Here is a 12,875-nt window from a genome sequence, read left to right as displayed (position 1 = left end):
GAATTTTGGGACATTTTTCACATTTCTCTCACATTTTATAGACTTTAAACGTTAAGGATACTTCAAGTGCATTACCTCCTAGATTTGAAGCTTTAAGAAACACGTTTAGAGGCTTATCAAAGTTCTTTTTTGTGTATAATTTTGTTAAACAGCACGGTCTGGTACACACGTTTTGTCATTCCACACATTGTTCAAAAAGTGGCAATTTGGAACCAAAAATATGTCAATTTTCACTGTTTATCGCTAACAATTCATTCATGCAAGACACAGCTGTCATTATCAGAAAGGGGGGCTCAAGGGTGGGGCTACTCTGCTCAGCACCGATGGCCACACCCATGTAGAGGAGGATTTGGAAACAGAGGTTTTCAGATAAACATAAAATATATATTTTTAAGATTGATTTAAGTTGTGGGATTTTCATTAAAAACATCATGATCATGATCAAAACACCACTTGGAACAGTTTTTTTCAAATTGTCATAGGGGAACTTTTACCACCGGTATGTTCACAGTAACTCTAGAACTTGTTTGTACCATGCTACATCATGTTAGTCATTTTAGAAGTGTTAGCCACTTTAGAAGTGTAAGCCACGTTAGTGCATTAACTATTAACCTTATTTACAACACATAAAAAAAACACTATAAAATATGTTAAAAAAAAATTTTAAACAGTCACACTGCTACACGTTTGCCGCTTTGCATATGCACAATAACACTTGTTTGCAACTTGTAAAAGAAAATGACATTTTGAAAGAGCGCTGTGTGCCTATCAAAATGGCTTCAACATCAGTAAACATAACCAGAATTTATCCAGATATAAGATGCTCTGGATTTAAAGGACCACAGTTAGCACAGTTTTTTTGGAAAAACATAAGGCTATTAAGTTTGCCTTAAAATACAGTACGTTTGTCTGTGTAAATCCCCCCCATTCTGTTTCTTTTTAGATTTCAACAGTCGGATCGCAACGTTGGTCAGAAATGTTTAAGTGAAATCGGAAAGTTATTCAATGATTCTTGGACATTTCACTAACTTTGCATTCCAACTTATATTTGGGGATTTGGAGCAGTATCATCAAAAGTACTGGATGATATTTCACTCATAATTCAGGAAGTAACTGATCTCAATCTGTAAAAAAATCCTCTTCAAGATCTCATAAAAGAAAATTCTCTCAGTCTGATCTTCTATCTCTGCCTCCTGTCTTTCATCCCAGACCTTCCACTTGTCCTTGTCTCTTTTCGTATGCCCCCCTGTTGCTCTCACTTTAAAACTTGGCTCTCCCCCATTTCTTCTCTATTTCTATATATCTCTTTCCCAAAACCCAACCCACCGTCTGTCTCCTGTGGTTGCCATGGCTACAGTTTGTTCCTCTCATCAAGCGCCTGCTGTGCCTAAACAGTCTGTCAACAGTTTAATTACTCATCCTTTCATCCTTCTTTCCTTACTTTTGTGGCACACACTTGCTTGTTGCTTCCATCTCCTACCACTTAGCCTCTTTGTGTCAAAGATTCATCTCCTTTCTTCGTTTACCACCTTCCCACTTCATTCTGTCCTTGTTCTTCTACCCATTTTGTCTTGCCATGCCTCCTTTACTTCCTTTTACTCTCTTTGACTAACGCTTCAATTACTCATCCATTTTGCATTCATTCCTCCGTCTACTCATCCCTCTGCGCCTGTGTCCCACTGCTTTGTTTTCTTTCAAGTATTGTTACTACTCAATTCCCTTATTCCCGCTGTCTCTCATCATCCTCCTCAAGTGTCATTTCTTGCCTGTTCATATATCATTACTCAGTCCATCTACATCCGCTGAGTGTTGCTTGTGTTCTTGTTATAACTCTTCATCACACTTCTTCAGTACCTCTGTCCATCATCTGACTCTCTCTTCCTTATGGGCAAAGGCCTTGTGCTTCACCCTTTGGCCCTCCTGTGATTCGACAGCTCAACCATCATACCCCCACCTCTGCCAATTGTCATTCATTTATCCATCCATCCATCAAACACCATGCTTCTAATGGAGGAGTTTCATTTGTTTTGTGATTTTAAACCTTAAGCACTTTGAGAGGAATTAAGAAGGCACTGGACATTCTGGATTCAGCACTCATCATCTTCAGTGCTCATTGATTGCTTAGTTTTTTATGCCTTTATTACTCAGAATTACTGTTTAAATATTGGGTCTTACAAGGACCTTTTTGTTATCAGATTTACATAATCTCAACATCATGAAATACGTTTAGAAATGTTTTTGTATATGCTTTCTCATAAGAAAGTTTCTTTAGCATGAGACACGTTTTAACTTCCTGTTCCTGAAAGCACACTAGTCCAATTATGATTGTCGTGATTCAGTCTTTGAGAACTGTCACCCCTCCTCCTCCTCCTTCGTTTTCCAAACAGGAAGTACCCCCTTTTCCAAGAAGCCAAATCCTGTTGACTTTTATAGAGAAATAAACGGCTATTACTTAGTCATTCTATTTATCAGAATAACCATTCTTGCTCTGCTACGTTTTTTTTATATGTTCTTGTTTTTTTTTTAATATAATTTTTTTCTGTAGTGAGAGTTATTCAAGTTATAAACTGTCACATCACATGTCTCGATAAAAGTATTTGGTTTCGCATTGAACGTTTAAAACAAATTTTCCCGAGCCTGCTTTTATTGTTTAGAGGGTGGAGTTTCAACAAGCTCACTCCTGATTGGAGACAGTGGATGCCATAGTATTGTTGACTAAGACCGACTCAGACCACTCCCTACTTTGTCTGGTTCCAACATGGCGCCTAATCCTTTTTATGGGTGTCATCAGACTCACTCAGTCCAGTTCTCATATATAGTCTGTGGATTCAATACTTTCTGCAGTGCACTACATTACGTTGTGGCTTTACAGTGCATCTCATCTTTGTCGTTTATGAATAGCCTGTTCAATTCTAACCTTACTCTTCCGCATCTAATCTTACATACTTGTTGGTCTCCCCAACATGGTTTAACATGAGCAGTGTTTTTAATCATCAGGAAGAATCACCAAACTTTTCACAAGTTGTCAGTTTACTTCATAAATGTTTATTTTTCTTCGTATTCGTATTTTCTACACTGTTCTTCCATCTCTCCATATACTTGCCAGTCTGTTGGGTTTGGCACGGCTCTGACTTAGAACAGTGGGCATCCCATCTGTTCCTATCCCTCTACTGTAGCATGAGAACAGCAGACATTCTTGGTAACAATGAATTGCACAGTTTATTAACAAGATAATTGTGAAAATGTTCCTTTGTTGTGCTTTTATTCTAGTCTTTGAAGCAGATCACTCTTGCCTGCTCTGCTTTGGCCATTCATTCTCCATCAAAGTGAATAATAGATGTATGAATTGGTTAATGCAAATAAAAAGGCCTTTTCGATGTGCTTCAACAGATTCAGTTTTCTGCTTGTCAGAGGAGGTGCTCCACTGGACAAAAGGGCTGTAAACGATTACCTGGCAAACAAAAAGGGCATCGAGAAAATCCTTATTGTTCATAAAAATACTTTCAGCTTTAGTTAGATGAGTTTGATTACAATTGTAATTGAGTTATTTTTATGAAGTCATGTCCTCACTTCTTAGACTAAAACGGATTAACCAAGCCCCCTGTAGCAGAATCTGTAAATAGCTCATTTCTCGTGTTGGTGATCTTTAACAGACTTTCCAGAGTCACGTAAAACTAATTGTAGCCGGTGGCATGACGGCAAAAACCAACATACTGACGGCCATCTGTCTTTTTTAATTAATTCTTTTTCATCGTATCTCTCCATCTTTATCTCCACTTCATTAAAACCAACATTCATTTATCATTATAATTTGCCTTTATACTCCAATCACTTTGTCATCGGTGAGACGTTCACGTTTTAGCTTCATCATACTTCATCAGCCCTTTTCTTCAACACCTTGTTCCATTTTTTTTAATCAAATCCCCCACTTTTTAAGCTGGACCCTCCCTTCATCATTTGAATACTCCTAGTCCAACAACTTCTCCCATCATTCAAAGCTCCGTTCCCTCATCTCCACGCCTCTTCTGCCCCACGCTCTCCTTTAGTGCCCTGCTCCTCCCTCCTGCCTTTCTGCATCCCCCTTGTCTTTCTCTTTCCTTCCTTTCTCGCCGCCTTTTTTATCCCCCTCTATCCAGTCAGCCTGATCTCATGTGTCAGTGTGCCAGATCTGTTTGTGTTTGTGCACGCGCTCAGACGCGGCTTACGTAAAGAGCCTCAGATGAATGGAGGTTACAGCGTTTCTCTGCCGCTGGCGGCTCACAAACACTCCCCGCCCGTCCTCCACACGCTCACCGCACAACGCGCCAGGTGAGCTCGCATTGAGGTGAGCTGATGAAAGCCAGGGTGAGATGAACTTGTGAGTAATCTGATACAGGACAGCTGGCTCAAACACATAAAGGAAGGAACTGACTACAAAGTGGAGGTATACAGAGATAGAGGCGGCGTAGTCTGAGATGTTTCAAGATTAAAGTGGAATATTTGATGGCTCTGTCATCTGGGCCATATGGGAAGTTTCATGCATGTGTTCAGGCTTGTGTACTGTATTTGCCTCCTTTTGTTTAGCGCTATGAACACACATCTGTTCATCATTCACAGTCTGGATTGCGTTGTTTTTGAGAAACGGAGAACCAAATTCCCCCATTCAGTGAGGAATTGTGCTCGCTGCAGTGATGTGCTTAGGGATTCAGCACAAGAGAGCTAGCCATGCAGATATGGATCTGCCTCTGCTGGACCGTTATGACACTTCATGTATGCGTGTGTTTCAAACTGCGTGAACTTTACCTTTTCCGTCTGTGCAGCTCTATAATTCGAATCAACTCCACATGTTATCCAGGTTAAAAAGTGTGTGTGTGCGCGCAGATGTGTGTCAGATCTCGCCCCAGGTGTTTCTGTTTCTGTCGGGCCTGAACAGGGGTAGGTACGTTTACGCTGAACCCATCCCACTCCCTGTCCACACTCTCATACTCCTCCACATCAAAAGAAGGCGGATGTAGGTCAGTGTCAGACAGCCGAGGAGTTGAAGAAATTCCAATCCCACAATATCCTATTAGGCTTTTAAAGACAAAGCAAACCTGGAAAATCCAAAATGGCTCTTTTCATCCCAAGTCGATATTCCAAAATCTGAAAAAAGATCCAAAAGTCGAGTTTGCTTAGAATCCAATTCATAGGGTCTTCATGTGATTTCCTCATGACTGTTTTGATGCAAGTCTTCCTCCTCTTCCTCCCTTTTTCCTTCCTCAGTCAATCATTTGACTATATTCACTGTTTTCATGCATGTGTTGGAGTCATTTCCAGTGTGGTCATTTGGGTCCCAGTTAATCGTACAGTGTTTAAGTCGTTCTTTGACCTTGGAGGGAGGGGAAAGCTCAGTGAAGGGGGTTTGGAGGTGAACCAAAGATGAACGGATGGGTAGAAACCTAAGACAAAACAAAAAGTGTGCACTGCATTAAATCACACGTTCATTCGTTTCTTCCCGCTTGCTCATTTTCCTTCTCCCTGTCCCTCACGTCCCCACCCTGTCATGAATCCTTTGATTTTTTTTTTTTGTTTGTTTTTTTTATTCCTACCCCCCGCGTCCTCACTCTCAATCACCTGTCTGTCAAAGGGAATCAATACCTGTGAGACCCTAAAGCTTCCCAGCAGGCTGCATTGGCTTATTGCCACACACTCTCAGGAACACACACACACACACAGTCGTGCAACACTTTGGCACATGCACACCTCCACAGTCGCCACCACCGCATCCACGTCCAGTAAGTAGTCATGCAGTGATACTCTACTGCCAGCACCCACAGCTTCTCCTCCCGCGCATCTTCTTTCAACCACACACACACTAATGAAACAACTGGTCTATTGGTCAACATCATGAATGTCAGTCGGTTCAAAAGTCCCTGCTATACAAACCCAGCCGTGCAGTCTGTCTGTCAAACTCTAAAACCTGACGCCTTTAAGACAAAGATCTCATTATCTTGCCCTGAGGCAGTTTTTATTGCGATTCTGCATGTTTGACTGCAGCAGCTACAGTATCTCTGTTTAAGACGCAGAAATCCTTCAATTATTTTCTGCCTTTTTCTTTCCTCAGTCTGTCCTCAGTTTTCCTCACAATAGAGCTAATTAACCACATTTAAAGTCTGCGTGTTGAAGCTCTCATGCTTCCTCCTTCGTCCTTTGATTTTCTTTTTTTTCCTGCCCTGCTCTTGTTGAAGGAAACTGGAATTACCAACCTCGTTTTCCGGATGGTTCCACCGCGACTCCTTGAGCGGTCACATCTTGGTCTCCGCAGCACTCGCCTCCTCAGCTCGGCGGAAAAACACCCATCTCTCCCTCTCCCCGTCTTCTATCTGTGTCTATCCCCCGCTCCCTCCCCTCCTGCCGGCCGTCCCCTCGCTCGGTCTCGACAGCTGCAGCGCGCTGTCTGCCTCCACTGTCGCTCCTCCGGCAGCCTGTAGGCTGATTGAATTTTAAGTCATGTTAATCCCACAGAACAGGTACTGAATGAAGGAGGATACAAAGAACGGAGAGGAGGAGAAAAGAACAGAACGCGTGGAGGAAGTTTGGTCATTTTCACATTTCTTTGCTCTACTTCTAAAGGATTTATTTCTACATTTTGTTATATCTCCTGTTTTCTTCCTTATACTTCTCACTTATACTTGCTTGGTTTTAAAATCTCAAAAGAAAAAAGAAAACAGCATAGTGAGAGTCTCGACTCTCTGTCTCATTCTAAGAGCGCACAGGACGGATGTGACAAATGAGCCTGAAGAATGAGGGGAAAACACCCGAGTGGGGGTGGAGATGTGAGGAACAAAGATTAGGTAAGATGAAGATTTGGATAAAGAAAAAAACAAGGATCTACATTAGAGGTGGAAAAACCCATTTGAATGATTCAATTCATATCATAATTTGTAGTTGACGATACAAATCGTAGTCGATATCTCATTTAGGACATCTTTAACCAAAAATCCAAATAATCCAAAGGGAACATTATTAGAACATTCTACCAAACTGTATGGTCAGGTGTCTTTAATGAATTCAGTGTTTCCACACATTGGGCTGTAATGTTGGCTTGATTATTTTTTGCTGACATCACGCTGTGATGCACTTAAGTTAAAATAAATCTACTGTACCTCAATTGGTTTATTTAGTTTTAAAACGATTTTATAATAGTATAGTTTGATTCAATTAACAACTTGCCTTTGACAGATCGATGTGGTTGGATTGTAGGAATAAATATTGATTTATCAATTAACTTTTGCACCCCTAATCTTCAAGAATGATGGAATGGGTTTAATTGCGGAGAGTAGGGACGACCATCCCTGTCCACGAGGTCTTGTCACCCTTCTCGTCTTCCCTGCTGTCATTGTTGGCAGTCAATTAGAGCTTTGAATCCACAGCTAATCAAAAGTACAGGGCCTAAGATGAATGGAAAACCAACTGGGAGGTAGAGCTGAAGAACCAAATTGCTCATTTTTTTTTGTGGTGTGTAGCAGTGAGGAAAAAATGCCAAATGTATGTATAAGCTGTGAATATATAAATCTCAAAGCAACATCCATCAGTTGTTTGTAAAAAAAAATTATTCGGCTCTTTTTGTCATAAATCTTCTAGCAAAAGAGTTTTTCTTTGTTTATAAAACTATGTTGGGTTTAGTGCAAGCTAAATGAGTGAGATGGTTTAAACAAGACCATTCAAACATATAAAAGCTGAAATTCTTAATTTAAAAACTAGATGATTTTCCTCATTACTTAAATATTTCAAGATATTATTCTGGTAATGATGTAAAACAAGTTGTTCTTCAGTTGCGTACTTCTTAACTAGTGTTGGAACCTTTGGCAATGAAACTGGCAAATGGGTCAAATAGCCTATTTGGCTAGACCTACTGTCTAGAACAGTGTTTTTCAACCAGTGTGCCGCGGAACACTAGTGTGCCGTGGGAGATGGTCAGGTGTGCTGTAAAAACATTTTCCATCTCCAGGATATCAGCTCTGTGTTCATCCAAACAGGCCCTGATAAAACACTGAGTAGTTAGGAATATGAATGATCGTAAAAGACTTTTTCTTTGTGTTTATTTGATTCTATTAAAGACATTTTGATAAGAATGACGGTACCACGATTTAGCCGTAGCTTCAGCTGTTTTAGGAAAAGTCCCGTCCCTTTAACTATGTCCGCTAATCATTCTTGGAGGCTTAATCACACGTCCTCAGTCTGACCAATAGGATTTAGTTAAAATCTTCACGTCCTTGTTCTGATTCTGCTCATAAAGTCGCTCTGTTCCATCAAAAATACCATCTAAAGCTCGTCTTTAGCGGTGTAGCTTTCCACAGAATCTGGTGACCAGACCGTGGAAATAGTAAACAAAACCATAAAGTTCAGGGACGCGAGTCTGCCTGCGTTTGGCGGCTGTTTTCACTAAATCTCCCATGATGCATTGGGTTAAAGTCACAGCGTCTCAGCGCACAATGAGTCTTCGTTGTTAAACGTCTTGAAACCAAAGCGAACACACATCAGTTTTGAAATCTTTTATCGTAACTTTTAGGACATCTTTTAGAACAAACGGCTGCAACTTCCAGCTTTTTCTGCAACAATTATCACAAAAATGCACGTGAGTTTGAAGAGGGGCTGTAGATCAATACAGACTGAGTTTATCCTTCTTTTTTTTTAATTTTTGGATGCTGATGTGCCGCGCGATTTTTGTAAAGGTTAAAGTGAGCGGTGGCTGAAAAAAGGTTGAAAAACACTGGTTTAGAAGAAATATACTGGAGACATATTTCAAAAGCCTGATTTAGCTTTATTTTTTACTTCAGATGGCCATGTGGTTTATTCAACTGTCGAAGCAAGAATGATAATTCTGAAAAATAGAAAATAAGTAAATAATAGCTATTTATTTGTCTACTGAAGTCTATTGGATTTTGGCTTCTCAGAACCAGTGGAATGGAGGGTTCACTCAGTCCAGTTCTCATATACAGTCAATAGTTGGTACTCTGTATCATTAAACTATGGACTGCAGTAACTCAGTGTGAGTTTATGAAATACAAGCATTAATAGTTAAAATCATAAGGGGAGCCCGTTTAGCTCGTGCTGGTTTGCGGCGCCTTCCGTCCGTGAAACCAGGGTTCGAATCCGGGCCGCTCCCTGTTCCCTTCTCTGCCTCTGTGCCGGTCCCAAGCCCGGTTGCTTTGAGAGGGTTGCGTCAGGAAGGGCATCCGGCGTAAAACATTGCCAAGTTTACCATGCGACTTGTTCGCTGTGGCGACCCCTGATGGGAAAAGCCGAAAGAGACAGAGAGAATAGTTAAAATCATACTTTGTTTCAACTTGAATATTCAGTTTAAACAAGGTGGAGTTTATTTCTCAACTTCATTTATCACCGCACAGATTACCAAAACTACTGACCTTAGCTGCAGCTTGAGGCAAATGTAATATTGATTGAAGAAATGTGAATGAGCCAGAACAAGTTTTGAGAACGTTGTTCAATAACTACTTAACCAAAAGGGAGAAACACAACATCTTCTTGATTGAGATTTGAAGAGAGAGATTGAGAATGTTGATGTATTTTTCTGTATTTTTTTGTATTTTTCCTTGAAAACAAACATGGATGCTTGGAGCACAGGAATGGCTGAAGGCCCTATAGTTCAATGCATAAATCAGTTTATCCGGCCTTGAATAAAACTAGCACGTGAGAGCTGACAAAGTGGATGCTGTTTTTCAGCACGATAGAAATCTTTGTTTGCTTTTACGGATTTCCAGTTGTGATGGGAATTATTTTACAACCATGAAAGACTGGAGGGTCGAGGAAAAATGGAGGATGAGGGGGAAAAGGCTATGTAGCATGACGGCAGGAATCGCAGTGCCTTTAGCAAGTGTGGGTCAGACTAGGATGAGAGTGGGAGGATTAAGAGCGAGCATGAGTGCTGACTTGTGAGGACATAGGCTCCAAAGAAAGAGGGGGCCAGAAATCCCTGGGGGTGCAAGGGAGATAATTGAGGAAGAGGGGGACTAGGGAAGGAAAAGATGGACTGATAGGAAAAACCGTAGATGATAGCACTTCAAACGGTGCCCGATTTTCCTACCATGCTGATAGCAGCTGGAAATGGCTTTTTAATGGAAAAATGTGGGTGTGAGTATATTCACATCCCTGTGTTCGTCACTAAAAGAGGTGAAAAAGCCCATAATGTCAGAGCTTTTGCATGTTGGATTAAAGCCATTTCCAGTATCCACAGATGTGCTGTTTGTGTGTGTGTGTTTTTTTTTCTTTTTAGCATCACAAACTGGAGATGAAACAGAAATGGGAGCAGGCACCAAAAGGTGGGCCGCCACGAGTTGTTTGTGTTATGGATAAATCCGTTTTTCATGTATCTCAATTTCAACCTGAGGTCAATTTCCTTCCTCCGTCTTCTCGGTCTCCTGTGCCATAGCGTTCATTTCCCCAAACATTCAAGAAATGATGTCTCTCTCCGCTTGATACATCCCTTTATCCCCATTTTTCTCAGTTTTGCTGTTTTTCTTGCTGTGTTGCAACACATTTTAAAAGGCGCCCCGACCTTCAAAGCGCGGTCCGGCAAGAGCCAGTTTGATATTTCATTTCATCCAATTTCATTGCGCGTTCAGTGACGTCTTGATGGATGGAGTGAAATCTCCAGTTTAAAGAAAATCTTATCCCTGGATTATATTAGTGCACTCTGGAACACGCGGGAAAATGGTCTCATGGGGAAAAGGTCAAACACTTTCTGTTCCTGTAGCTTCTACTCTGACCACAGATCAGTCTTGGTGAAACTAAAGCATCATTTCCCCCTCAGGGATCAGAACAGAAGTTGGCCTAAATCTTGTGTTTAGTCAGGGTAAAGCTGCCCTCCATCAGAGTGCAGACCTGTTTGGGTTCAGTCAGTCTAAATTAACCCTCAAAGTGAGAGAGGGTGCGAGGGAGTCGCCCTACTGACCCAGGCCCGGACCAATCAATCGCTTTTTCCCCTGATTGGTTTTATAATCAGACCCCCGGTGGCGTCAACAAACTGGGCATGTGTCAGTGAGATGCAAACATTTCCTGTGGCTTACTCAGATGTATTTTAGGATTTAGACAGATGTTTTAAGTTTTTGCTTATTACGGTCTGAATGAGTTAGCCTCAAAGTTTTTATTCCCCAACATAGAAATGTGAGGATGATCTAGTTTCAGTTTCTCTAAGCAGAACTTGAGTTGTTTCAGTAAGGTTGAACAGCAAAGATGAAAATAAAGTTTTCAATTGAATCTATACTCAAGTTTTCCACATTTCCAGCAGCAGAGATCACGTTCAAGCTGTAAGATAATCCACTTTCTTGATCTCGAGATGGCTGCTTTTTCCTGAGCTGTGTTGCTTTTTTCCCACATTCACACAAGTAATTGCAATAACAAATACAGTATTTTTGAAAGAATCTACCTATATTTACAGAATTCCTTTTTGCATCAATAATTTAAATAAAACTATCCTGTTTCTGATCTCATCACTCTCATGCTGCAAAGAAATTGCACACATTTACCTTTCATTGCTTTATTTTTGTGGCATCTTTGAGCAGTTAAAGATAACTCCCTGAGGCTTTCTCAAACAGCCAATGTCTTAAAGCAATTACAATGGATATATCTAAACAACCTGCTTGTTAAGTGTGACCAAGTGGCAACTTAAACCTCTGGATTGAGACTCTTTTGGAAATAAGAAAACAAAAACAAAAAATTGATGCCAAGTCTGGTCATATAGTTTTTTCCTTACCAGGCCAGTCACTAGTAAACTTTATGATTGCAAACAACCTTCTTAGATTCTGGATTTTAGATTTTTTTTTTGGCCTATTTGGCTAGACCTACTGTCTAGAAGAAATATACTGGAGACATATTTCAAAAGCCTGATTTAGCTTTATTTTTTACTTCAGATGTCCATGTGGTTGATTGAAATGTCACAGTCAAAACTCCTGCATTTATCACTGCTGCTTATGCATTTTCAAAGTTAAAGGTTTAAGTTAGTGAGTTAAATTCAACAGTGGTTCTAAAGAAAAGGCCTTCATATCAATAAAACGTTTTGCAAATCACATGACCGCTCTTTTTCTGTTCATGTTAGTCCAAGTTGAGTCAGAAGACGACATGCATCATGATGTATCCCAAAACTATAACAGAGAAAATACATCACACATTTTTATTGTAGTATGTGAGTATAATTTGAGAAACTGTCTGAAAATGAATACACCTTTCAAATATAGTAAATTATATAAAATACATTTGAATTATCAGAACATCAAGCCTTGCAGCTGTATCTAACATACAGGCTGATTTTACCCAAGCAAATTCCAATTGATATTTGTTTGATATGAATATTTTTCAACATTTAATATTGTCTGGTTTCCACAACAAATTATTTCTCAGTTTAGAAAAAAAATGTTTGAACTTGTCTTAAGAAGATAAAGTACTGTGCATTTGCAACAATGTTTCAATGCACTCTTAAGTAGCAAATGGCAACTGGATTAACCCTTTAACACCAGAGCTGTAGCTTAATATTTCAAAGAATAAATTGTTTTCCTCCACCTCTAACGAGAAGAAATCCTTGTTGAATGAGATGAAGTGACATCTGTGCACAAGCAGCTGTGTAACAGGCTGAAAGTTTGATGGTACTAGTATAATGTGCTCACCAATGCACACAAGTATAATGAGCCGTTTTTAAAGTAGTTGTACTTTCACACACAAAAAAATGAAACAAATGCAGCATTTATAAACACAAACGCACGGGTCCTGCACTGTTTACAGCCGGTAAATACAGCACAGAGTATAAATGCATGCACTCATTCAAAACCAAATGGTTAAGGTTATGACTTGTCATGACATATTACCTCACAAATGAGGACGGTGGACCCTGCTGCTAAGCAAGG

At 40.2% G+C, this 12,875-nt stretch overlaps 2 protein-coding genes across 3 annotated transcripts in view; one reads left to right on the top strand and one right to left on the bottom strand.

Moving 5' to 3' along the window:
* The window catches only part of LOC105356388 (leucine-rich repeat and fibronectin type-III domain-containing protein 4), a 44,071-nt gene extending 37,213 nt beyond the window's left edge, over positions 1-6,858 (bottom strand). Inside the window, exons 1-2 of one of the 2 annotated variants that reach the window (XM_020711620.2) lie at positions 6,225-6,858; positions 5,073-5,417 (exon numbers count right to left, since the gene is read on the bottom strand). In XM_020711620.2, the coding sequence (XP_020567279.1) occupies positions 5,073-5,190 (118 nt within the window). In that variant the 5' untranslated portion in view covers positions 5,191-5,417; positions 6,225-6,858. Of the gene's footprint in view, positions 1-4,782; positions 5,418-6,224 lie in introns of both variants that reach the window. The other variant, XM_011487394.3, reaches the window with a different exon arrangement.
* pc (pyruvate carboxylase) overlaps positions 1-12,875 on the top strand; it is a gene marked incomplete in the record, with an annotated part of 294,475 nt that overhangs the window by 199,957 nt on the left and 81,643 nt on the right.

Source organism: Oryzias latipes, chromosome 18 (assembly GCF_002234675.1).
Source record: "Oryzias latipes chromosome 18, ASM223467v1".
In the NCBI taxonomy this organism is placed as follows: domain Eukaryota; kingdom Metazoa; phylum Chordata; class Actinopteri; order Beloniformes; family Adrianichthyidae; genus Oryzias; species Oryzias latipes.
This window is presented reverse-complemented; position numbering and strand designations above follow the sequence as displayed.